This window comes from Cimex lectularius, unplaced genomic scaffold, assembly GCF_000648675.2.
Source record: "Cimex lectularius strain Harlan isolate CLEC.00 unplaced genomic scaffold, Clec_2.1 scaffold316, whole genome shotgun sequence".
Taxonomy (NCBI): domain Eukaryota; kingdom Metazoa; phylum Arthropoda; class Insecta; order Hemiptera; family Cimicidae; genus Cimex; species Cimex lectularius.
Genome location: NW_019392854.1, coordinates 87,586 through 111,957, shown reverse-complemented (window position 1 = coordinate 111,957; position 24,372 = coordinate 87,586). Strand labels below are relative to the sequence as shown.

Here is a 24,372-nt window from a genome sequence, read left to right as displayed (position 1 = left end):
ACTCGCATATTTTCAGCGCTATACGGAAAAAATCGTGGATATGTAGTTTACCTCGTCCCTAAGCTTAACCCTAATTCCAACCCATCCCCATCAGACATACCTAAGTACCCGTCCCGAATCCAACACATGCGCATGCTCTGGTAACGCGAATATTGCCACATTAAAAAATGTACGCTTCAAGTCCAAAAACATTTTTATGTTAAAAAGACGATAAATCGGTAAGCCTAAAAACAAAAAGTATCCAAGAAAAAGAGAGCGTGCGAAAGAGAAAGAAGGAGTGAGCAAGATGGAATGAATGAATGCATATCGTTGTATTTAAAAATCTCGCAGATTTAGATTTAGATCGATCGATTTAGATTAGAAAGAGAGAGAGAGAGAGAGAGAGAGAGAGAGAGAGAGAGAGAGAGAGAGAGAGAGAAAGAGAAATGAAAAAAGAGAAAGTGAAAAATAGATAGAAATAGCGAGGAAGAGAGAGAAAACAAGAAAAAAGAAACAGGGAGGGAGAAAAAAGTTAGACTGAAAAGACATACAGAGTGGATGTGAGGACAAATAAAAAGAGAGAGGAATGAATGAGAGATTGATAAAATGATAAAGAGAGAGGGAGAGAAGAATGAGATAAGAAAAAAAGAGTAAAATAGTTGGAAAGAGCAAGACAGAGAGAGGAAAGCAAGAAAGGAAAGAGACAGAGAAAGAGAGATAGATAAAATAAAAAGGAAAGAGGGAGAAGAGAGCGATAGATATATCGAGAATGAGGCAGAGAAAAATGAGAAAAAAGAAATAGGTATGTGAGAGAAAGAGGGGCAGAGGGAAAAGACAGATATAAAGAGTGAGAAAGCCAGAGGGCGGAGAAAGAAAACAATGAATTAGAGATACATAAAATGAAAGAGGGAGAGAGAGAGAGAGAGAGAGAGAGAGAGAGAGAGAAAGAGAAGAGAGAGAATGAGAGATACACAGACAGAGAGGCTGGTGTAGACAATTCTTTTTTTTTAATGTTAATTGTATAATTATGTGTGACATAAATTGTTTCGTTACACTTTCTCTCTGAAATTTCATTTTTGCTATCTTTCTTTTTTTCTTTGTGGATAGTTTAATTTCGTATTATTTTGGTCCATTTCTTAAGTCCTTATAAAGTTGACTTCCCCGTAAATAACATGAAAATTTCTTGATATTTCCTCAATTTTCTTCCGATTGCAAAATTATTGATTAATTGCTCGAAAATATTGTTAAGTAGTCCTATTAATGTTTTCCTACCTATTGATAATTATTTTTAATTTTCTTCTTATTATTATTACCATTTGTGCATTGTTATTAAAAAATGTAGATTTCTAATGATGGGTGTAAATTCCCGAAATTTTCATATAAATGTAAATATTTAGGTAGATAAATATTTTACGTAAATGTATTTCTTTTTAATGAAAAAACCACGTGGAAATGATTTCTGACATTCAAAATATTTTTAGCAATTGTCACACTTTCTTAATTGCAGATTGAATTTATAGACTAGTAAATGAAACGATTAGAAAATATTTCGTCTCTCACTATGGGTTTGTCGTCAGGATACCAGGCCAGGGCAATTATCCTTTATTATGTACACAATTCTATTGTCATTCATTTATATGATAATAGGAGGCTGTTTGCATCAATTCAATTCTCTCTAATGTCGTCGGTGTGTTATCTCCCGGCCCGGGTACTATTATGGTTCTATTTCTATGATAATTCCTAATCCTTTTTCGGTTTTAATCCTAATATCGGTTATTGTTCATTTTTTACAGGGGGCTTTGAACGGTAGCGCGGGAAGCCCGGGGAAGCCAGTTCCTCCCCCGAGGGAGCCGCTGCCACGACCACCCCCGGCTGCCCAAAGAAATATCAACAACAACACGACGGCCGAGTTGAGCAAGGAACCAACAAAACAACAGCTTGACAGCATCAAAAAATACCAGGTAATTTGTTTCATTACTGGCAGTAATAGAAAAAAAGTATGCACAAAAATAGTTAAAACACTACAAATATATATTTATAAAAAATTTGAAGTAATTCTATTAAAGAATATATATTCATCGCCTACATGTATTTGTCGGACGATAAATTAAGGGTATTTACTATTCGAGTAAGTTGGTATTTTAAGAGGACATTTCTCCTTGAGAACTGCGGGGGATAGTATGGTCGTCCTCGATCATTATGTGGTGTGATATCAATAATTCTCATAAGTTTTTTTACGATGATCTTTGGTTTAATGTTGAAACTGCAGCTTGGTCGGGGTTGATCGTTCTTAATTATCTTTATCAACAGCGTGTTGATGGAACCTTGATCCTATTTGTCCGAATATACTCGCTGTTTTGGGTTGGCAGACGTTCTTCGGTATTTTGACGTATACGATGGTGTGTTTATATTCTTGCTGTATTTTTCTGCCATACTTATTGAAAACGAAAGGTTCGTTGTTTAGCTGTAAAGTCATAAATTAAGGGCGTCGGTGATGTTATAAAATTTACCAATTCAGATTAATTAATTGTTGTTCTCAAAGAAACATCGTGGCGTTGTCGTGGTGAAAGATTCACCTTCTCTATTCGCTAGTGCAGGCCGTTTTTACTTTGTTTGAAGGACTTAACGGGTTAGCTATTCACAGAACAATTCACTATTAACAGTTTGCCCTTGTCGAAAAAGCTCAAAATGCAAAAGGGGCCCACCAAAGTGCCCAGCATGTTTTTTTTCGTGCAATAACTAAGGGCTGTTATTCGGGTTGGCAATAAGCATTTTGCGATCTATGTTTTTGTATGCGATCCATTTTTCATCACCTGTTACCAATCAATGGGTCGTAAAAGTGAGAACAGAAGAATGAAGAGCAAATTGAGATGTGATCCGCCAAATTCTTTTTGCTGAATTCGTGGGTCCTTGTAGCGTACTTTTGAAAAACCCAAGTGTTCGGATGTGGTTCCCAATGGCTTTACGAGAAACATTTAACATCTCTCCTAGTTCTCGGTTCGTCAAAAAAAAAGGATTTTCTCCTATCCTATGCCTCAATATGTCGTCATCAACCTCAGAAGGACGTCCACTGCACGCATCATCTTCAAGAACAAAATTTCCTTTTCTACAAGAGCAAACCACCTTGGACTTTACGAACATTTACAGCATTAGTACGAAACACTGCACACAAACTTTCAGTTGGAACAGTTGCATTGTTCCCTTTTGGAATTTTTGGAATTCATAAAGTAAACATGGCTTAAATGGGTTTCATCCAAAGACATGATTACCTACTAAATCAATCGGCACAACTAAAGAAGTTGAAAACAGAAACTGAGGAGAAATAAAGCCTTTTAATTTAGGGATTAAACAAACGTATTTGCAAACGAACATAATATATATAGAAAAAATGTAATATTGAGATAATTAATACTATAATTGGAAAACCACATTACATTCTTACCAAACCAATACTTATTCTCCCGGTATTTGTTTTTTCTCCTTTACATTACTACAAAGACAAAAATTGCGAAATGTGCTGAAATGTTTTGGTAATACTGGTCGGCCCCATTTTCCTTTCATTTGTCTACAGTCCTATAGCGTCATAAACTGTGGGATTTGATGATGTCTGCGATCTGATTGAAACTGTATGTTGAATGTTCTCGATCAATCTTTTCCGCCTGCTCCCTCTGGTTATGCCTTCAGCGCAATGCCAAACTAGCCTGAAAGAACAATACATCAAGTATTGGCGGACCAGAATGATCAGAAACAACCAAACTACAACCTATTGGTTGTTTTGTATAAAAAAAAGTGCTTAATTCTTGATTATGCTGCTTCAATCACCTGTTTCGGGCCTATCAAAATTTTCCGATTTTTAGTCAACCGCTTTTGACATAGCATATATTACGATTGGAATAAAAAAAATCAGCTTTTAAATTGTACGTTACAGTTCTTTTACTGGTGAACAAAGCTCCCAGTTTGCGTTTTGTCAGTGATAAGATAATGGCGATATCGCTTAATTTGCCCGCACGCTGTGTTATAATAAAGCTTTTCAATTATTCTATCGGGGTAATTAGTGGGCGTCGCTGGCCTCCCTGATCCGCACAAACAAGGAATGGGTGATAAGGATAACGGTGTTATTCATGTTTTGTCAGTGAATTATTCCGCGGCCGGTCTGTTTTGTATTAAACTAAGCCTTATGCAGTGTTCTAAGTGAAAATTGAGGCAAGCGAATAAGAACACCGAACCTTAAAGCAACATATGCTGTTTGTATAATCCTTCAACAATGGGCAAGATTATAATTACAATTTATTCCGCAAAACATATAATCCGAAGAAAATTAAATATTCAGATTTTGAATAAATGGGACAAATAGTCAGTCGAGTGTCAAAAACCTAGAAGATTTAAAAAAATATACTCTGTAGTTTGAGAAATATATTCATTGCTTGGCTTGCTCTAGGACGCGTCTCAGGTCCGATATGGCTTAACGTCACTTTACCTGCCATTGAACTCCGTATGCGAAATCTTAAAATGTGAATTGTGTAAAAAACAGGAGGAAAAATCTAAATACAAGAGATGATAAATTTATGGACATTTCAGTCAAGTGTTCATTGTTTACTTTAACTCCAATTCCATTAAATGTAATGTTTAAAAAAAATTTCACTGCATAAATTCATACATTCCAAAATAAATATTATTTCCAATTATAATGTTTTTAAAAACGATAAAGTTATATGTGCATATTTATAACGGGAATTTGGGTCCAATAAGTTGCAATTTATACCTCAAATATTTAATCGCACGAATCAAATGGTTAAGTGTTATGCAAAATTTCTACCAAAAGTTTTTTTTCAAAAGCGTCTCTTAAAAGAGGGATAGAAAAAAATATTTAGAAAAAAAACGGAGAGATAATAGGAATAGTTGCATACATGGCGAACAAGCTATGATTATTTATGTATTTATTTTATACATACTGTAATTTTTATTTATTTATAGCACAGTTTAAAGTATTTGTGCAAAGAAAATACGTTTTTCATGTGAGCTGAATTATTGATAAAGTTTTTGTTAAAACAAAATTGATAAATTTATAAATTATACGTTCTAATTTGTGTAGTCTTTATTCAGGCATTAAAGCAATATTTATTATTACCGATTGTTTATTTTTGAACCACGGCATAAATAACATTTCTCAACAGCTGTATTTAATTAATTAGTTAAGCGTAATTTTTACGCTAGACCTCATACAGGACCTCATTTTAGTATTTACGTAATGAATAAATAAATGTATTCACTTGTTCTGTGTATGTTAGAGTCACGGGTTTATATACATACATATGCAGGGTGTCCTTTTCAGATGACTCAGCTGAATTTCTCTTGAACCGATGACCGTTAAAAAAAATTTTTTTCCTTGTTTTGGAGGAAAATTATACTGGGTACCTCAGGCCCAGTTCAACTTGAAAATTTCAAATACGTCCCTATATATCCTGAAACATTATTTTAAAGGATTTTTTACGCGGAAAACAATGGTGCAATCGGTTTTTCAATTGGTTAAAAAATGACAAAGTTATGGCAAAAAGCTGTAAAAAAAATCAGTCATTTGATTTGCGATTTATTAATCACATTGCATGTTCGTGCCTTCCGTAAAGATGCAAATATTTCCCCTTTTTACCACTCTTCAGAAGAACAGAGTCAGGAGATGGATCGACCAGCATTTTTTATCCTTTTCCGCAGTTCTTCAACTGAGGCTGCTGGGTTATGATTGGGGTAGACACTGTTGTCTTTTTTAAATGACCGCAGAGAAAATAGTCAAGTGGAGTTAAATGGGGTGACCGATGAGTCCAACAGATCGGGCCATGAGGTCATATCCACCTATCCCGGAAGTGACAATTCAAGTAACAGGTGAATTGTGTGTGGGGTATCCATCAAGCTGGAGATTTATTCTTTGTCGTTGTTACAGAGGATCATCATCTAATAGTGTTGGTAAAACCTCCCTCAAAAAATTAAGGAACTGAGCACAGTTTAAACTGTTAGGGGTATGCACGATCTTTGTGTTAACCCGGTTAACTCTGTTAGGTCGTGTTAGATCGAGAAAAATGATGACGTAGACTTGTAAGAATCGGCTAGTTATCATTGCTCGATCTAACGGGGTCGAAGATGTAGTCACATTGCTAACAGTTACAGAGTTAACATCTAACAAATAGCGTGAATACCCCTACTTTCTTAGAAATAAGGCCCAATTAATTTATTTCCGAAAAGTCCACACCAAATGTTGATACTGTGAACCACCTGATGCTGGCAATAGTACAAAACTCTCGGATTTTCTTCTGCCCGTGTTCGAAAATTCCAACAGTTTAGTATGCCATTAGAGGATGGATGGATCAGTTCGTAGGATGAATGGAAGAACGTTTTCTTCAGCATCCCAAATCGACTTTTGGGCAAGGAACGTTAGACGCCTGTCAGAATCAGAGTCCCGAAGTCCCTGGACAAGATGATGGCGACAGAGCTTAAAATTGTAAGTCCGGAGTCTAGTCTCTAATTTTATTGTTTGAAAACCTAAAATCCTTCCAACATTTCGGAGCGAGGAATTCGGATTTTCGCGAACATACAGTAAAATATTCAGCCCCTCGTCGAAATTTCCCTGCCGGTTTCTTTTTTACTATAACATTGTCATTTTTTGACCAAATTAAAATCCGATTGTGGACCATCGTTTTCAGCATAAAAAACCTTTAAAATGGTGTGTCCGGATAGGGTCGTATTTGAAATGTTGAATTAAACTGGGCTTGAAGCACCCTGTATGATTTTTCATAGCAGGGAATTGCTTTACTTTTTTAGATAATACAATTATTATAGTTTATATATACTCAAAACATTTCATTTGGAAAGATTGGCTCTCATATATAAGAGTCGGCAAATATATAAAAATATTTCGTCGTCCAAATACAGAAATATGTTTTCAGCAGGGTAAAGCGAAGTAAAAGTGAGCTGTTACATGATAAATTATATATGTTTAAAATATATTTATCAAACAAAATAATTCTAGGGGATTTCCAGGTGAATCGAGTTATCTCTCAGTTTTGGTCCATATTATGTAATTTCTATTTATTCTCCGCTCCTGAAAATCGTCCATGAATGTAATTTCAGGAATATCAGTACTAAGTGGCAATCATTTAATAATAAATGTTCTATTCGTAGAATTTTCGCTTTGAGGAAGGTTGGCAGTTTTTCGTCTTAATTGTCCAATAATCAATGTTTTTATATAGCAGTAGTGCCGTTTTGAGTAAAAACCAATACTACGAGTGTTTGTTCAACAGAGGGGAAGCAACTGAAAACACGGGTCGCACGGCTGATTAACTATTTAATTCTAAGTTCTCGGTGGGTTCGAAAGGTTGATACGGTGTGGGATGATGACATGACATAATTTGAATTGGGTTACGCCGAGAGCAAACCGCCCACTCCAGAATCAATCCTAGTAGCTAACAAGCCGCAGAATCGCCCACCTACGTACATTGCCCCCTTAAATCCTGGAAACAGTTTTTTCTTCCCGTTCAACCCGCATCTGCATCTGACATTTTTATCCGGATCACTGGGTGCAAAACAGCCCCCCCCCCCCAAGTTGCGCAAATTATTGCAAAAGGGGCGTTTTAAGCGTTGTTGAAAAGTAGGCTGATAGAGGGATGGTTCCTGGAAGGTGACGTCAAGGAAAGGAATTAGGCCGACCTCCTTTACGCCGTTCATAAGACGTCCGGTCCAACCCGCAATACACGCCCGACTCCGCTTTAACATACCCAGCTTCTCTGGCATTTAATTTAACTCTGTTTTACAGGTACTCTACTGTAATAGTTGTTCATTTGGTCCTACACTGACAATCATTATTGTAATGAAGTTTCTGTAATAATAAACATTTCATAAAACGACGATTCTTCCTTGAGTCACATCATATGTAACTGTTGAAATAACCTAGGAACTATCCTGCTAATGTTGAATATATCGGACATTTCATAGACTAAATTAGGCATTTAGTATAGAGGAAGGATCTGAGTTGTTGGTTCAAATTGCAGCAGAATTTCTTCAAATTTCAATACGAGCAGGATGGTTTGTACCGGATCGAATTACCACTAACTTGTCCAAAATTAGTTATATGGCAAATCAAATCGGAACACAGAACGTCGTAGTTTCAAGTAGGAACATCGGACCTGAGCCGATTATTTGGCCCTTCTAGTTTGCCTCTGCTTAAGATACGCATTTTATGGGCTGTTGATATCATGAAAATATTCCCGTGTTCCTATTATAGTGAAACCTCCTATAAGGGAAATTCTGTTTAGGTGACACCTCCGTTTACAGAACAGTTACAAATACACCAGCATGGAAAATTAATTTTCTATGTATTTAACACCCCTATTTATGTGACACTCCAAGTAAATAAAAAACAAGGGCACCGTCATGTCGTCATGTCATTTATCTTTTAGACTACACAGAGATCCCCTGAGCAGGGCACAGGTCAGATCAGTTTTTAATTGTTCTAGATAACATAAACGAACTTTGAACGATAACCTTCTTCTAGGCACAATGGCCGCATTTTTAATTTTTGTGCGTATTTATTCTCTAACGCGAAGTTAAGTCCACTAAGGGGGGGTGAGACTTATCCCTTTGTATCAGCACAATTTTAAAGTTAACAGGTGGTGATTTAACAGGCAAACGCCGCGAACGGACGCGAAAATATTTTTACACCACTTGAATTAAAATAAGAAAACATTTCTTTTTTATTCCCTAGTATCTTCAATTTTATCCATTTCTTCAGTTGACCAGTTCATATAATTAGGTAATGTATAGTAGTCTATTCTTTTGAAAAATGTCACCTAATTTTCGATCAGAAAGAAAATGCAGTGGCAGAGGACTAAAAGTTTTGATGTCAATTTGGTAAAACGTTGATTTCTATCATAAGAAGAAGAGAGCATTTGTGGTCCTGTCCACTGATTGAAAATGGAGCTGAATGGAAAAACAAGAAGATAAACCTTGAGCTCTTCTGTAGTATACGGACGTCACAAAGATGGGGAAACCGTACGGGTATGGGCATAAAGGGGCCTGGCATAACTTTGAGCACCATAAGGCCTTGGCCTCACTTTCCAATTTTCTTTCAAATCGAACTGCTAGCTATAGAAACCTGTGCACATGAAATAAATAATAAATACCTCACAGGTGAAACAATAAGAATTCTTTCAGACAGCCATGCAGCTCTGAAAACTGCGAGATGACCTCGAAACTTGTATCGAACTGCATAATTACCATTAAAGAAAAAGGGGATCTTAAAGACTTAGATATAAAGTGAGACCCAGGTCTTAAGGGAATTCAGACAACTAGGCAGCAGATATACTTGTTAAAAATGAGCATCGGAACGACTCAGGCTCAAATCAGTTTTGTAACATAAACTAAAACTTAAACCAAAAACCAGGTATGAGGCAAGCAAACAACTGAGAGAAAGAGGAAATCATACTCAACTGAAAGAAATTAAAACTTCTAATTGGTAAATTTACAGGACATATTCCAGTTAAATAACACGATGACCGATGTCGATTATGTCTCGAATAGGCAGAGAAGACAGAACATGTCCTTTGCAACTGCCCCGCAATAATTAGGGAAAAGGTATTGTACCTGGGGAGCTGTACAGACCTAGAAACATTCCCCTGAGAAGAATTCCCTACCTCATTAAAGAACGACTTTCCCTTAGCAAGCGGTTTCACTATGTAGGAGCATACGAGAGGCTAGCTCCTACATAAATTATTAACCACCAATATAACTGCAATCTTTCCACGGTCAGATGATGGCAAAACTAGTCGGAACATAGAACACATTACAGTATTATGCCCATCGTGATTGATTTCATAGTTATTAGAAAGTTTCACAGAAGAATATCGGCCCAACAGCTAAAAAATATCTTTTTATTGCGATATTCCCAGGTCCTTGTCGATTATCTGTCTTTTCCGGTCAGCTTGTACACTCAGTTTCTATTTATTAAAGTTCAAAGCAACAAAAGTGGCAATCCTCATTTTTAGTTTATGCTGTTCACTGTATTTTTTAAATAAAAATATAAGATTTAGCTAAATAAAAAATTAAACCGAGTAAAACAATTTTATCAGAAATGCTCCTATGGAAATAATGAAGAAAATATTCAATTCAATAGGAGTATTTCCTTCTTTTTCGTTGATCAGCTTGCATTCGACATGGCATCCATTTTATGAGGTGTTTAATGTAGTGCTGTGGAATATTTTCATACTGTTCCAAGAGCACCATTCTTATTTCTTGCAAATTCTCTGGCATCACTGGGCGACTTTTTAATCCCTCTGACCACTCATCCCAAAGGTATTCGATGGGGTTTACATTGGGGCTGCATGCTGGCCAATCCAAACATTAAATTGAACCTTGTTCCATGTAGGCATCAACGATCCTAGAAGTGTGAGGCCTTGCATTGTCATGCATAAAAATAAAGGATAATAGGAAGGAAAAAAAACAAATTCTTCTGAATACACATTTTCAATTTATCGCTCTGCTGTTGTCTGCTCAAACCATAACACCACTACCTCTCTAGCTTCTCCGGAATGAAAATGTTCCGGGTATATATCGTTATTCTTTTCTTCTTCAAACACTCTCACGGCCTTCAGAAGACCTCAAACAAAACCTTCACTCATCCTTAAACAATATTTAGTCCAATCTTGCTTAGACCGATTTCTTGAAGCTTAACCAGTTCAGTTCGTGCATGTTACATAATATAAACACAAGTGTGAGATTTTATCCTTATTTTATTTACCTGTAATTCTTTAAAACGGACCAAATATTGAAAGGAAGGATGGTCTGAGAAGCAATTAAAAATATTAAGGATAGCCACTTATTTTGCTTCTCAGTGTTGTACCCGTGTCTAGTGGGATATTAGGAGGACCAGGGGCTTATCAATTCAACCGAATGTTTTATATATAGTTTCGTGAAACGTTGGTAAGGCAATGTCAAGGTTTATTTTACACTATTTGAGTTAAATGTTCAGAATTTGCTTACTTAACTTAGCCTCGTGTTTGATTCAAAGAAATCAGTGTAAAGTTTTAAACTATAAGAGTACATAACGGGCTAGAAGAAAAATGCCAAAATGAACGTTTCAATTTAAAAAAAAATATAAACTTGAATGTTAAAATCTCTGTATATTTGTGCAAGGCTTTTTTAGTTTTAACAGAGAAAAATCTTCCATTTTCCTTTGTCTCCCACTTTTTAAACTTCGCTTAATTGTTTTATGATTTTTCATACGTTACGTCAAAAAAGTCAGTAATAAATGAATAAATTAATCAAATATATATTGGAATATAGATTTATTTAAATCCAGGACGTGTGTGTGACTAGGAGCAAATGTTGTCTGGCCATGACTGTGATTTACTGAGGCTGTCCCACCTGTCGGTGGCATCTAGTGGCCACTTCACAAACCACTTAACATTGTACATGCATGTCTCACGTTGCAGTCAATTTGCAGTCGTCTGATGTTAACAAAAAAAGGTGAATTAGTTTATACAGGGTGGAAATCTTTAGTAATAGATTTAAAAGTATGGCGATTAAATTATACTTCAAGTTAATCCTTAATTAAAACGAAACTGGTATATTTGAAAGGTTTTAACAAACAGTTTTATGTTGTTTTACAGCTTTTTGCTGATTTTTAGCGCCTTTGGATTTTAGTTTATCTAAAGTTTACATAAGAATATCAAATATGAAAATATTTGTTTCGGTTGAGTCATGTATTGTCTACAAATTTGCTTTGTTTATCGTTTTAGTATTGATAAATATGAAAAACCGCTGGCCTGGCAAGTGTCAGGATATCCGATTCGATTGTAAAATGTTTGTACTTATGGAAAGAAAAACCACGAATCTTCAGGAAGGTCATAACCCAAAATGATTAGGTGTGCGGGATGACCTGACAGACTAAAACTTGTGTTTGTGGTAAACGTGTATAAAACTACGTGCAAGAAGTTATTACTGATATTTGGATTTTTATAGTAATTGACAACTATTAACAAAGAAAAGAGCTGCGAATGAAAATCTCACGTGCGACCAACGGGGTGAAGGTTAGTCCACCACTCGCGGGTTAAAACTTTTTCGTTCGGCTTAAGTGTGACGATTCAGGACCACAGCCCATCGAATCGTCTGGACAAAGGACGCGTTTCCTGCCGTCGTATCATTGTGTTCCGGTGCAGAAAGGAAACAGGAAACTATCCACGGGATCATTCCACAATTCTATGTCCGATCAAGGACATCGGCGTACCAAAAACAATGATCCCCACTTGTTCCCGTATTTACTCTGTACATAACTACACCTAAATCAACTCTGATATTGTTTGACAGTTTGTCCACTGTCACGCTCGACTGTCTGTCGGAGAACATGGACCAATATGGTCAAGTCGGAGTTCACAAACGGCAAGGTTCATAGAAATTTCTTGGAGGTGAGGTCGTTTTTGATTTTACCCGTTGACCTCATTAGCTTCCAATCTTCAAATTGATACTGTTTTATCGCCTTTTTTAACATATTAGTGAACAAACATGCAGTATTTTCGTCCAGGTATCATCAACGACATAGGATTTAGGGAAAAATGTACCACGGCCATGGCTCCATGAGCAGCTTGTGGATCGTTTTTAATGACAATTCAAGTCTTGACATCAATTTATGAAATGTACATACGGCCTTTGTTAACTTATGGTGCGTCGGTCTGGGAAAATATCCTCAAAACGAACTATGGGAAACTCCAGGTAGGACAAAATGTTGCACTTAGAATTATTGAGGGGGTTACCACGATGAACACCCGTAGATTATATGCATTCTGTACTCAACATTCAAAGCATAACAACACACTTGTAGATTAATTGCGAGATATTATGAAACGTGTGCTGCTAGTCCATATGTACAAATCATCAATCAATTTTGTTACGATAAGGAGGATTTGAAATTCCTAATTATAAACCCCAAAACAGATTATGTTTGATATAAATTTGTCACATGTTAACCTTACGCTAGTCACACAATCTTTTATCTATTTATTTATTACTTATTTATACACATTACGTAATAATTTATTTATTCGTTTGTCGTTTAACTATTAATTTAATTGGTAAATGTAATTATAGTTGTTATGGCGTGAACCTGTTGTTTCTATTTAGTTCGCAATTAGATCATTCTTAAGGTAATGTTAATATTAATTTAAAATTTAAGACATTCAAGAAAGGTAAAGTTACAAATTGTCTGTTGGTTTTTTGTCTTTTTAAATTTTTACCCTATATCTTTGGTTTGTTGTTTGTGGATTCGAACGAAGACGGGCGAGTTAGGTGAGAGTGAGCCTAGAACCAACATTGGTAAACGTTGTTGCATATATATATATATATATATGTATATGTTAATAATGTAAATGTATGATATCTATCTACCTTGCTTTACATATCTTATTTAGATCAAGTTAATACCTAATCAATAAAGGTTTTGAGACCTAGGTGTTTGAAAACTGAAAGGCCGGGAGTGAGTGTGATACTGAGGTACTTATATTCATTTACTGACATAATTGAACATAATTACTCACGACAGATCAATCAATGAATTAGTAATTATTTTAAATATTTCTATGACCAAAGAGAGTGACAACGTTTAACTGAGCTTAGCTCAGTTAGTTGGCTGGTTTCATAGGCAACAGAGGACATCGTCCTATGAATCCAGGGAAGGCTGGATTGTCACTTGGCACGATATTAGAGGTGCTTCCTGGACGATCTTGCGACCCTGGCCAATCGACCAGTTTACTTGCCATTTGGTCGAGGTGTGCCGGTTTTCGCCTATCTCCAAGGAGAACGTTTGGCCTGAACCGTGAACCCATTGCAGTTAACTCTCGTGTGCATGGACTATTTTGTGGCCTCTTAAGAGACAGCTTCTCTATGGATCCTCTTGTTCGAAAAATACCCTGTGTTCGAGGGTCTCGGAAAAACGATTGCAGTTGTCCGGCTGGAGGGCAACCAATTTGCGGACGGACCACCTCCAGACCTTACTATCGCAATCCGACCCGCTGGCGGTAAACGAGCAGTAAAAAATATGATAAAGAAAAGGTGACAGCGTTAGTGGACTGGATTGTCCGACAAGTTTTTGCGCGTCAAGAGCATGGTCGATTAGTGGACCCTAGAGAATCTTAATCGTATAGGAAGGATGGGCCATACACGGTTGACACACGGGCACTTGCTTTAGGGCCAACAGCATATCTGACAAATAACCAATCTTTCGCTTTACTTTAGTGTTGGTCTGTACACATCATTTTTGAAAAATCGGTACGCGATAAAAGAAATGAAAAGATGTATTTTTGGTGTAATTTTGTATGGTGCATTTATAAATATTTATTTTTTAAAAACAGTGAGTACGAACATTACCTGTGGCATATTTGTCTATTGGTTGATAGTTTGGATTTGATCTAATCAACTGTTTATGAATAATTACTTGATTATTATTATTATTATGATCTGAAGGAATACGAATACTGTCAGGGAAAACAAAAGAAAGATTTGTCAGTTGGTCACCTATCTTGTTTCTTTCTGAACAGATAAAGCCATGTGCTGATTTTCTGTTAAAGCTTAAATAAATAATTTGAATGATGGGGTGTTTTTAAAACGAACAAATTTAATAAAAGGCATAAATGAACGGATTATTTTTGGCACTTTCGTATTTTTTCTATGTTTTTAACTTTTGTTTTGTTTTTATTTCTTCAGGAACAATTGAGAAAGCGGAAAGAAGAAGAGGAAAGGGTGGCGCAGCAAGAGCTGATCAACAGATCGCTCAGAGGGTCCAAAAAGTTACAAGCGCTCGAATCGAGACCGGGTCTTGTAAACGATGCTTTCGCAACTGAAGAACCGCCACAGGAAGACACTCTTCACAAAATAGTCGGTGAGTGGAATTTTTGAAGGTAGACACTTGATTCTAAAGGCGTCAATCGTTCATTAACGAGATCTTTCTGAATTAAGCATAAAGTAAATAGGATGAAATTGTTGAAATTGCGATTAATTTTGGGCCCATCAACTTCAAACTAATGGAGGAGCAATTCGGCAAAGCGGTAAACAATAGAGAAAATGGGTGGACCTAACGGTCAGTAATCATTTAGAAGTAAAGAGAAAGCTGGCTAGATTTCTCAACTGATCACATAGCCCAACCAGTATTTAGATACTTTATTATTTTTCTGTTCCAATATGGCACAAATTATTTAACGTAGAAGCGTATATTCACTACCAACCATACCATCAAAGTAAGCTTGGTTGAAGACATAGTACCTTAAAACAGGTAAATGGTACATAAACTCCATTTGGAAAATTTAGAAACGTAAAATTAAATTCATTATTTTTCGTGGTCCGCTTGACCAATTAAATAAGGTTTTTAGTTGAGATAAAAAAGTCAGTGTCACGAGTGGGATTCGAACCCACGACCGTTCCGTGGCCATTTCATTTGTCGCCGAGAATCAAACAGATTACACGACATTTGAAAAATGGCAAAAAGGAGGGAAAATTCAAAAAGGTGGGGTTGAGATGGGAAGTTAGTGTCCGAGTGGATCGAAGTCACGATAGCTCAAGTGGTAGAGCAGCGGCGTATCTAGCCGAAGATCGTGGGTTCGAATCCCGCTCGTGACATTGGCTTTTTTATCTCAACTAAAAACCTTAATTAATTGAAGTAAAATTAAATATTTCATGTAGTTTATGTTTTTAGTATTAAGACTGGGGATTGAAAGATAATATAATAGGTCATATGGCCAAGATGAAGATAATTTATTGAAAGGGTGATCGTCCGATTTGGTCTGGCTCGGAAAAGTAGGAACTGTAGGCAGCAATTTTGATAAAAATTTGTGGTTTTGTTTCACTTTCTACATAAGATGTTCTAAAGTTACAAAATTACTTTGGTAGAATTTAGCAGAAAATACTTGAACGATTGAAATCCCAATTTGCCTTGTTTTCGTACCGACGGTGGATTCTACATGAAATAATTATTTTTGATTATCCTTCAACACGAAACAGCTTTCTGAAATATGTCAACAATTCTACTGTAAACACTATTTGATTGAAATTAATCTGGTACGCCTGTTCTTGCTGTTGGCATTGGCCATACCAATTAGAAACAATAAAGTTCAATCGATTAGTCTAGGGATGGCTAGTATTGGATCAAACTGCTGCCAAAATTACATCGATTCTCACGTTCTCCCTGCAATAATATTATAAATTATATGTCCAATGGTTGAAGCGTGAAAATAGAAAGGCGAGAATAAGGGTACTAAACATGAACAATTTATGAAATTGCTGTCTAATGTTTATTTATTGTCATCCTTAGCCTTTCCTGTGAATAACATTATTCTTATTTTATCTATCAATTTTTACATTTATATTTCGTTATAATTAGTCCCGCTTGGCGCAATGAAAACAGCAGAAAACGAGACTAAGCGAACCAAAGATGGCTAATATCGATTAATTCAAATGATCATGGATTCATGGATAAACTTGAAAATAATATTGTAGATTACTCATATGAGTACTGATTTGTACATCTATAGTTTGAGTTGTAGAATTAGCCTCGGAACAACCTGAAAACAGCAAAGAGCGAGTTTAACCGTGCCAAAAGATGGCCAATATCGATTGATACGCTGCTAATGATCATTGATTCTTAGGTAACCTAAAATAACTCCATCAAGTAATTATTTACTCATTTGTACGTTTATTAGTTCGATGGTCGTACAATTAGTTCCGGAAAACACCCGAAAACAGCAGAGAGCGAAACTTAGCTTACCAAAAATTGCCAGTATCTATTTAACAGCTGCCAATGGTTATATATTCTTAGATGATGCCGTAAAGAACATTTTAACTCAACTAAGTCCACAAGTTCATGATGAACTTTATGATGAAAAATGGATAATTTATGAAATTTCATTTTGAACATGTCAATAGGCCGGAAAGTAAGTTTCGGCCTTCAATTCAAGTCGAATTCTTCCTTCTCCATACTATATTGTAAACTCCTCTTTTCGGAATTGTTGATAATGCTATCATCAAGGACTTTTCTCGACAATACAGAGGAAACAGTAGCCAGAAGTACCTTTGTGATAAACGACCGTCGAAGGGCATTGCATTGAATGAACCTGAGGATTAAGCTTGGAAAAAAGCTCGTCTTCCTGAATATTTTCTAACAAAAAAAATTAAATACTTCACGATTAATGTTTTAATTTCGCTTGTACAATCCTTCGAAACCAAAAGTGGCATTGAAAACAATGGGCCAGTTGCGTACCGTAGATTGCACGGTAAACAACTCTGTCTGTAAAAATTTAATAATAAATTACGGTGTAATCAGGTCGTGTTTATCAAGCTGTAAAGCACTGGACGTCTTTATTGCCCAAGAGAGTTATGTTGTTGACTAGGGGAATTTATTGTTTTAAATTTAAATGGTCTTTGTGGCTTTACCAGGTGTACGTGAATCAGTTAAATTGTTTTGCTGTTTATAGTTGATTATTAACAATTAGGAGGATAATGAGTAGGCGTTGTTTCATTTGACCTGCAAGGGCATACGAAAGATACAAACGCATTGAATGCTGAAAATCTCATCTAGCCGAAAAAAATGCGGACCAGAATAACCAGAAAAAAATTGTACGCAAATAAATTTTGTTTTATTGCTTTAAGTTGCAATGTTTAAGTTAGTTTTAAGTTTATTTTTCGTAACTAGTGACAGTTAAAAACTGACAATTTTCATATAACCAGTCAAGTTTTTACTACTAAATTCCTTTGTTTGCACTGTGGTGAATCTGCATTACAAATCTTTTTTAATATTTTCTTAATATAAAGTTCATCAGCGTAGTAATTAACTTGCTTATTTTAAGGTCAAGACGGCAAAGGTCAGATTTTTCAATTAGCAATTATAATAATCTTATCTAAAATACCGCAAAATAAGTAAGGAATATTTTCAGCCGGCTCATTCTATTATTTTAATCCACTTCAGATTGTCACATCTTTTGCTTTATCTTTGTAGTTTAGGACTAATCTTAAAAATCGTGTAAATGATACACTAAAAAGTTCATATAGCTAAAATAGGATGAAAAAGGATTTTTTTAACACTTGCTTTTCGGTCGGGGTTAAAATCTTCTCCGCCTTTGGACTGTCAAGTAGCGTGAAAACTAGACAAACACTCAGATCTGCCCTCTTATCAAGGATCAGATTTTATATCCTTTTTCAGGATTATCGCTCTTTTGGATTGGTCGTAAAGTATAAAGTATAGTACTGTACTGCAAAACGGAAAATACACAAATTAAAATGGCGTTTGCCTAATTTAAAGACCGCCTTTGAAAGGAGGAGAGGAGAGAGAAAGAGAGAGAGAGAGAAATAGTGAGTCGTGAGACAAATGCACTGACACTGAGGAAGGGAGAGGAAAGGCATAAAGGAGTCAGAGAGGGAGAGTGAAATAATGAGAGAAAAAGAAAAGAGAAAAACGTGAGTGAGAGAAAGGAAGGGACAGGAAGGAGAAATAATTAGTAAGAGAGAAGAATAGGAAGGAAACCGAGAGCGAGAGAGAAATAGCGAAACATACCGACAGCCAGAGAGAAGAAAAATTATGAAAACAAACAGAGTGAAAGAAAGGAATAGAGAATGAGAGACCGGATACTACATTTTATAAACAAAAGCTATATTTTTTGGAACATTTAATATTATTAAATCCAGTATATTTCGTGGTCTATTGACCAAATTACTTCTTTAAATTAATTAATATTTTTATGTAAAGTTTTTGTTGAAATGAATTAAAATTATCTAGTTCTCTCTCTCTTTCTCACTATTGGTTTTTTTGCTTTATCTCTTCCCCTCTCTCTCTCTCTCTCTCTCTCTCTCTCTCTCTCTCTCTCCCTCTCTCTCCGTGTTTCTCTCTCTACCTAAATACCTCCCACTTATCCCTCATCTTTTTTGTGGCTATTTGAATTTTATCTCTAATTATTTGCAAATGAGATTATTTCAGTGCGATGCTTTTTCAATCTTGCATGAATTTAAAGATGTATATTAGTTTAAATGCATTTAAGTTCCTCACTATGCAATTTTTGGGACCTGTATCGTATAAACTTCGGTCTAGACCTTGTATTTTTTGTTCGTTAATTAAATGGATTTAATTTGCATAGTTTTAGCCAGGGATAAGTTCTCATTTGGAGAACGGACCTGTGTTTGTAATATACATCGCATTAAATTCCACATTGTTTAAATTAAGAATTAAGTTAACAATTGTTTTCCCTACTTTATAGAATGTAGCGTTTCTTGGAATCGAGTCCCACACTTTTGTTTTCAATGCTTTGTTTTGCAATTAAATGGTATTTTTTTGTGATTGTGTTGTACAAATAAAGTATATTGCGGCCAACTTGGCTGGTTCCCATGGCGGTGAGGTATGGGTTAAACGGTCTCACGCGTGCCCCGAGGTCCGTTTCTTCAATCCATGGGAGAGCGGTTCGTCCTGACAGTCCTTTACGTGAAATCCGTAGGCAAATGGGGACGGAAGGTTTTCCCGGCGGATAGAAAACACGAATCGAACGAGGATCCGTTTTAAGCCGGACGGTGGTCAAGAAAGTTAAACGGATATCCGCTACTTCTCCCCTCGAGGAAATGTTTTCATAAAAGAGAGGACGTTAATAGCCAATTAATTGGACATTTTGGAAGGGAAGGCGTGAATTATCAGCCGACTTAATTCCATCCTAATTCCTCAATAGATCTAGAAAAAGTTTTTAAGTCTGACACGAAAAGTCTTTACATTGAAATATTCCAATTAAGATAAAATATTTTCAAATGGCTTGTAATGGATCACATAAAAGATGCCGATGTTTCACGAATTACTTTCATTTTTTGTCCAGAATTTCTCTCAATACATAATGCTTTCCTTTATCCGGAAGTCAACCGCGTTTTCATATACTTTCGTAATCATATATTCTATAAAATACGTAAATGACATAATTTATTTATAATAAGAAAGCGTGAAAACAGAGCTGTTCGTAAGGTTTGTATTCGATTTACCCATTTTAGGTTTCTGTTAGAAACTAGTCAGGCCAAAAGTTGTATAATAAGAGGATCATGGATTATCAGAACTGCTGACAAGTAAGTGAAGCTCTTTACCCGGATTATCGCGTACCAAATGAAGGTGTTCGACAAATTTCCACAGCTCTCAGCACTTTCGTGGGTTTCTATGTAAAACTTGGCTTCCCGCCGGAAAATGGCTTCGGGCAAATTCCGGACATTTTTTTACAACTGTAGAAACTCAATTGTTTGGAGACGAAACGGGCGTGTTGCACTTTCTGCTGTTTCATTACGGTTTACTAGACCGACATCTTGTATAAGCAGTTTGGAGAACCACAGAATAGAGAAAGCTTATCCAAATCTGTGGTCAGCCTGACATCACAATTCACGGATCTCATTAATTTTAATAGTGGTCAGTTTATTATATTACTCTCGTTCAAATTAATGTACGAACTGAGGAAAACGTTCAATGCTTTAAAAAAAATACCTTTGATTTTACCTCCATTTTTGCCAGAGGTATTTTTTTTATATTCAACCGTCGTGCCGTACCGCTCCGTCCCTCAGGGAACGGAACTCCCTGTTAGTTCTCCTTGTTGGAGGGGAACGGCCCGGAGGACCAAATGGAAGGAAACGGCGGGAATCACGAATTCAGAGCGAGTCCTCCTCAACTACGGCCGGCCCCCACTGTGATACCCACGGCTGCACGGTTCTGTCTTTCAGTTTGATCACAACGCCCGTACGGATCGCACCTACGATACTAGGGCAAGTGGGAAATTTCTGTTGGTTTCGAACCCCATACTTTGTTTTTTGGATTATACATTACAAGGTACATTGCTCACTGTTATTTGGCATGATATTTTCTTTATATGTGAATTACTAAAAATAGTAATAATTATTTTTTATAACCAACATTTTATTTTAAGAAGGACCAGTTTAAAACTATTTATTTTTAAATTCAACTATTTTGTTAATAACTGTTTGGTTTATTTGAAGCGTTTAAACAAGACGATGATAAAATCTTACTTTTTTGCGGAAGACTCGATCGTACCAACCGGGCTCATCTGGTATTCCGTTGTAAATCAGTTGACTATTTTTTTAATTTATTTATTTGTTTATTTTTATTTATTTTTTATTTTTTTATTTGTTATCGGCATTAGGGCCTGGGGTTGAATTTGTTGTGTTGGGACGTAGCCAAGCAACGTCCGGCGCATATCGACTCGGCCAACCTCAATAATTAATTGCACGATATTTCACATTGTAGAAAAACAATCGAATCAACGAAAAAAATAAAGGAGAACATGAAGACCCTTGGAACATGGATAAAAACTGATAAAATTCAAATGATTTACCTTGAGAATAAAAATATTTGTAAAAATTAACAAAACTTAATATAAAACCCAGTTCAGAATAATTAAACTTTAAAAATAATGTTATCCTGATACTGTAAAGTTTCTCTTTCGGTTTTGAAATATTCGCACTGTACAATAAACAATAAGCAAATTAGAAAGGGACGTTTGCTAGTATAAATATTTTTGTTATCGGGAAATGATCTTCAACGTGACAATTTCACATACAATTGATATCAAAACAATCGAACAAACGTATCCGGATTTATACAAAAACAGAAAAGGAGGACGATGCTTTCAACTGAAAGTTGAACATTGATTCCTTTGACATTTAAATTTGAAAAAGCGTTGAGTTTATATACTGATATTTGAATGTTGCTTTATTTAAAAAAATACATGGACACATGGCACAGCGTAAAATGTAACTTCCTACAACTAGTCCAACAAAAATGTCAGATAATAGTTCTGGTATATCATACACATATACTATATCATAGGTATACTACTATAATCTAAACCCAGAATTTTTTATTATTAAAAGAAATACATAAACAAAGGAAGTGGATTCCATACAAAACGGAATTTCGAACGTGATAGTATGCTTTCATGCTAGGAAATTAGGACAAGATAGATGAAATATTCAACATCCATTTGACTTTACGTGCAGAATATTTAGCACAAACGTCGATTTCTTAAAAATTTAAATTTTACAAACGTTTTTGAGTTAGTGTAGTCACGGTTGGATGTATTTAACAATAAATTGGCAAATCAAAGAAAGGAATAATTTTTTTTTGGCGTTTAGGTAGTTAGATTGTTGACTCTTCGACTCATCACTGTAAGGGTCATGGATTAGAATTTCAGCTACCCTTAATTCGCACTATACTTATTTTTTTCCGAAACGCGATACCCCTAGGGTTGATATGAACTTTGCTGTTGCAAATTCCATTGAATTGTGCCATATTTCTGAAATATTTGCCATGTGACCATTGATTATTTAGCGAAAATCTAAATAATGATATGTTTCAAATAAGTAAATTCATTTTGTTTTTTAAAATTAACTCAGTTAAGTATGCCACACGGGAGCATACTTGGACCTCTCCATTATACGATATACACAGCTGGCATTAATATCCTCCTAATTGCGAAAGATTCCTACTTGCTGGCAATCCTGTCCTATGATACAGCAATCCTTTCTCCCTATAAAGATCCCGTCACCGCATTTAGAAACCTTCAAAATTAAAATAAATGCAACGAAGATAACAATAACTTCACATTTATTGTTAGCTCACTCTACTTTAATGGAATTTCACTATTCCTGTGGAATAAGAGTGTTACATAGGACTTAACTAAAAAGACAAAAACGGAACGAACTAAACAAACTTTACCAACTTGCACAAAACTACAGAAGGTTGATGTTCACCATGATTCTCAAACCTGTGAACTTATGGTATCGAACAGTGGAGGGTCAACCAATCTTCCAGCTTCCAACGCATCGAAAGATTCCATTCAAACTCCTAAGAAAAATTGTTAACTCTCCTTTTTATGTATCAAATCTCCTACGCCGAGATTGTCATATACATTTTGCTCCAAAATTAGTAAAAGGTAATTAATTACCTGGCCCCCTTCAGTACATCCCATTCCCTTACTAAAATCTTTAGCTGAAAACATTTATAAAATATTGGACGCCGACGTCATTTTCAACGTAACTAACGACAATTCCGTCCCCTTATTATTTATAAGCTAAATATCTTTTTAATTTTTACGAAAACTTACGTTTTGAATTGTTTTTGGTTCACGCAGACCAGAACCTAACTCGCGACTGATAGTCAAAATATTTTTCATCTCAATTCATCATACTTTGATTGTTTATAATAAGTAAGCATTATTGATTTTTTTAGCAAGATTTTGAGTTACTTGAACTTAAAAGATTACTGAAATATTAACTAATAACAAATTAACCTAAACATTGGTTTATGGACAATTTAAATTGATAAAAAAAAGTTTTCTTCGCTTGCTCGTCGCTAAGAACATGACATTTTGTTTACAAGAATTTAGAATTTAATTTTCATAAAATATGTCAATTGAACATTGAGTTATTGAGCATAATCAGGTTGTAGTATTACTGTCACCATTTTAACTTTATAAACCATAATTATATCGAAAATATTGATACTGAATTTATAAAACAACAATTGATTATTACAAAGTTATTTGTTTGCTCAGAACATAGGAAGAATATTGTTTTTGACATTATATTACTAGCACGTTAAAGAGATCAAATGTATGAACAATTTCTGAAATATTATTACTGTTATGGTCATGTGTCATTAATTATTATTTACAAATTCAAGGATTAATAAAGGTAGAAGTTTACAAAACGTTCATATAGGATGGACATTATTTTGATATTTCTTATTTGTTATCATGCTCTTTATAGGATGTAAAACGTGTCATCTATGAGAAAATTAGAACCGTATTTGTGAAATAGTTAACACTCACTTTACGTTATTCGAGAATATTGTTGAAAACACATTTTAATCATTTAAAAAATTAAAAACCAATTAGGTAACTATTTAACTAAAGTTTTGAAATATCCGTTGAAATCTGAAGACGTGAATGTTTGTTCAATTTATTTATTAACTTGATTGGAATACTGCCATTTATTAAGGCGCCATAAGCTCAAAAGCGAGGGAAAGCGGATCCAGTGATGTATACAGACAACACTTCATCTGCTTCCAAATCCAACCGTATTATTCATGTACAACTCGTATCCAGTCCCTTCTCCCCCGAGTGTAACTTTCGACATTAAAACTTCATTTCCGATTCGACTTGGTTACACCGAAGGAAAAAACATTGTAACAACATTTTTCGGTCCTGAACAAGGAAAAGACAAGGCGAAAAAAGAGTTTAAATCGTCGTATTTTTACATGCTTTTTAGATGAACACAATTTTATTTATTGCTGGTAAAAAAAACCTATTCTTTGTCACAATAATTGTGTCCTTGATCACTTGACAAAAT

At 35.4% G+C, this 24,372-nt stretch overlaps 1 protein-coding gene across 3 annotated transcripts in view; it reads left to right on the top strand.

Annotated features, from left to right (window-relative positions):
* Positions 1 to 24,372, top strand: part of LOC106662740 (MAGUK p55 subfamily member 5) — a 297,897-nt gene that overhangs the window by 245,856 nt on the left and 27,669 nt on the right. For all 3 annotated transcript variants that reach the window (XM_024228737.1, XM_014386985.2, XM_014386987.2), the window contains 2 exons: positions 1,773 to 1,940; positions 14,716 to 14,890. In XM_024228737.1, coding sequence (XP_024084505.1) covers positions 1,773 to 1,940; positions 14,716 to 14,890 — 343 coding nt within the window. The remainder of the gene's footprint in view (positions 1 to 1,772; positions 1,941 to 14,715; positions 14,891 to 24,372) is intronic.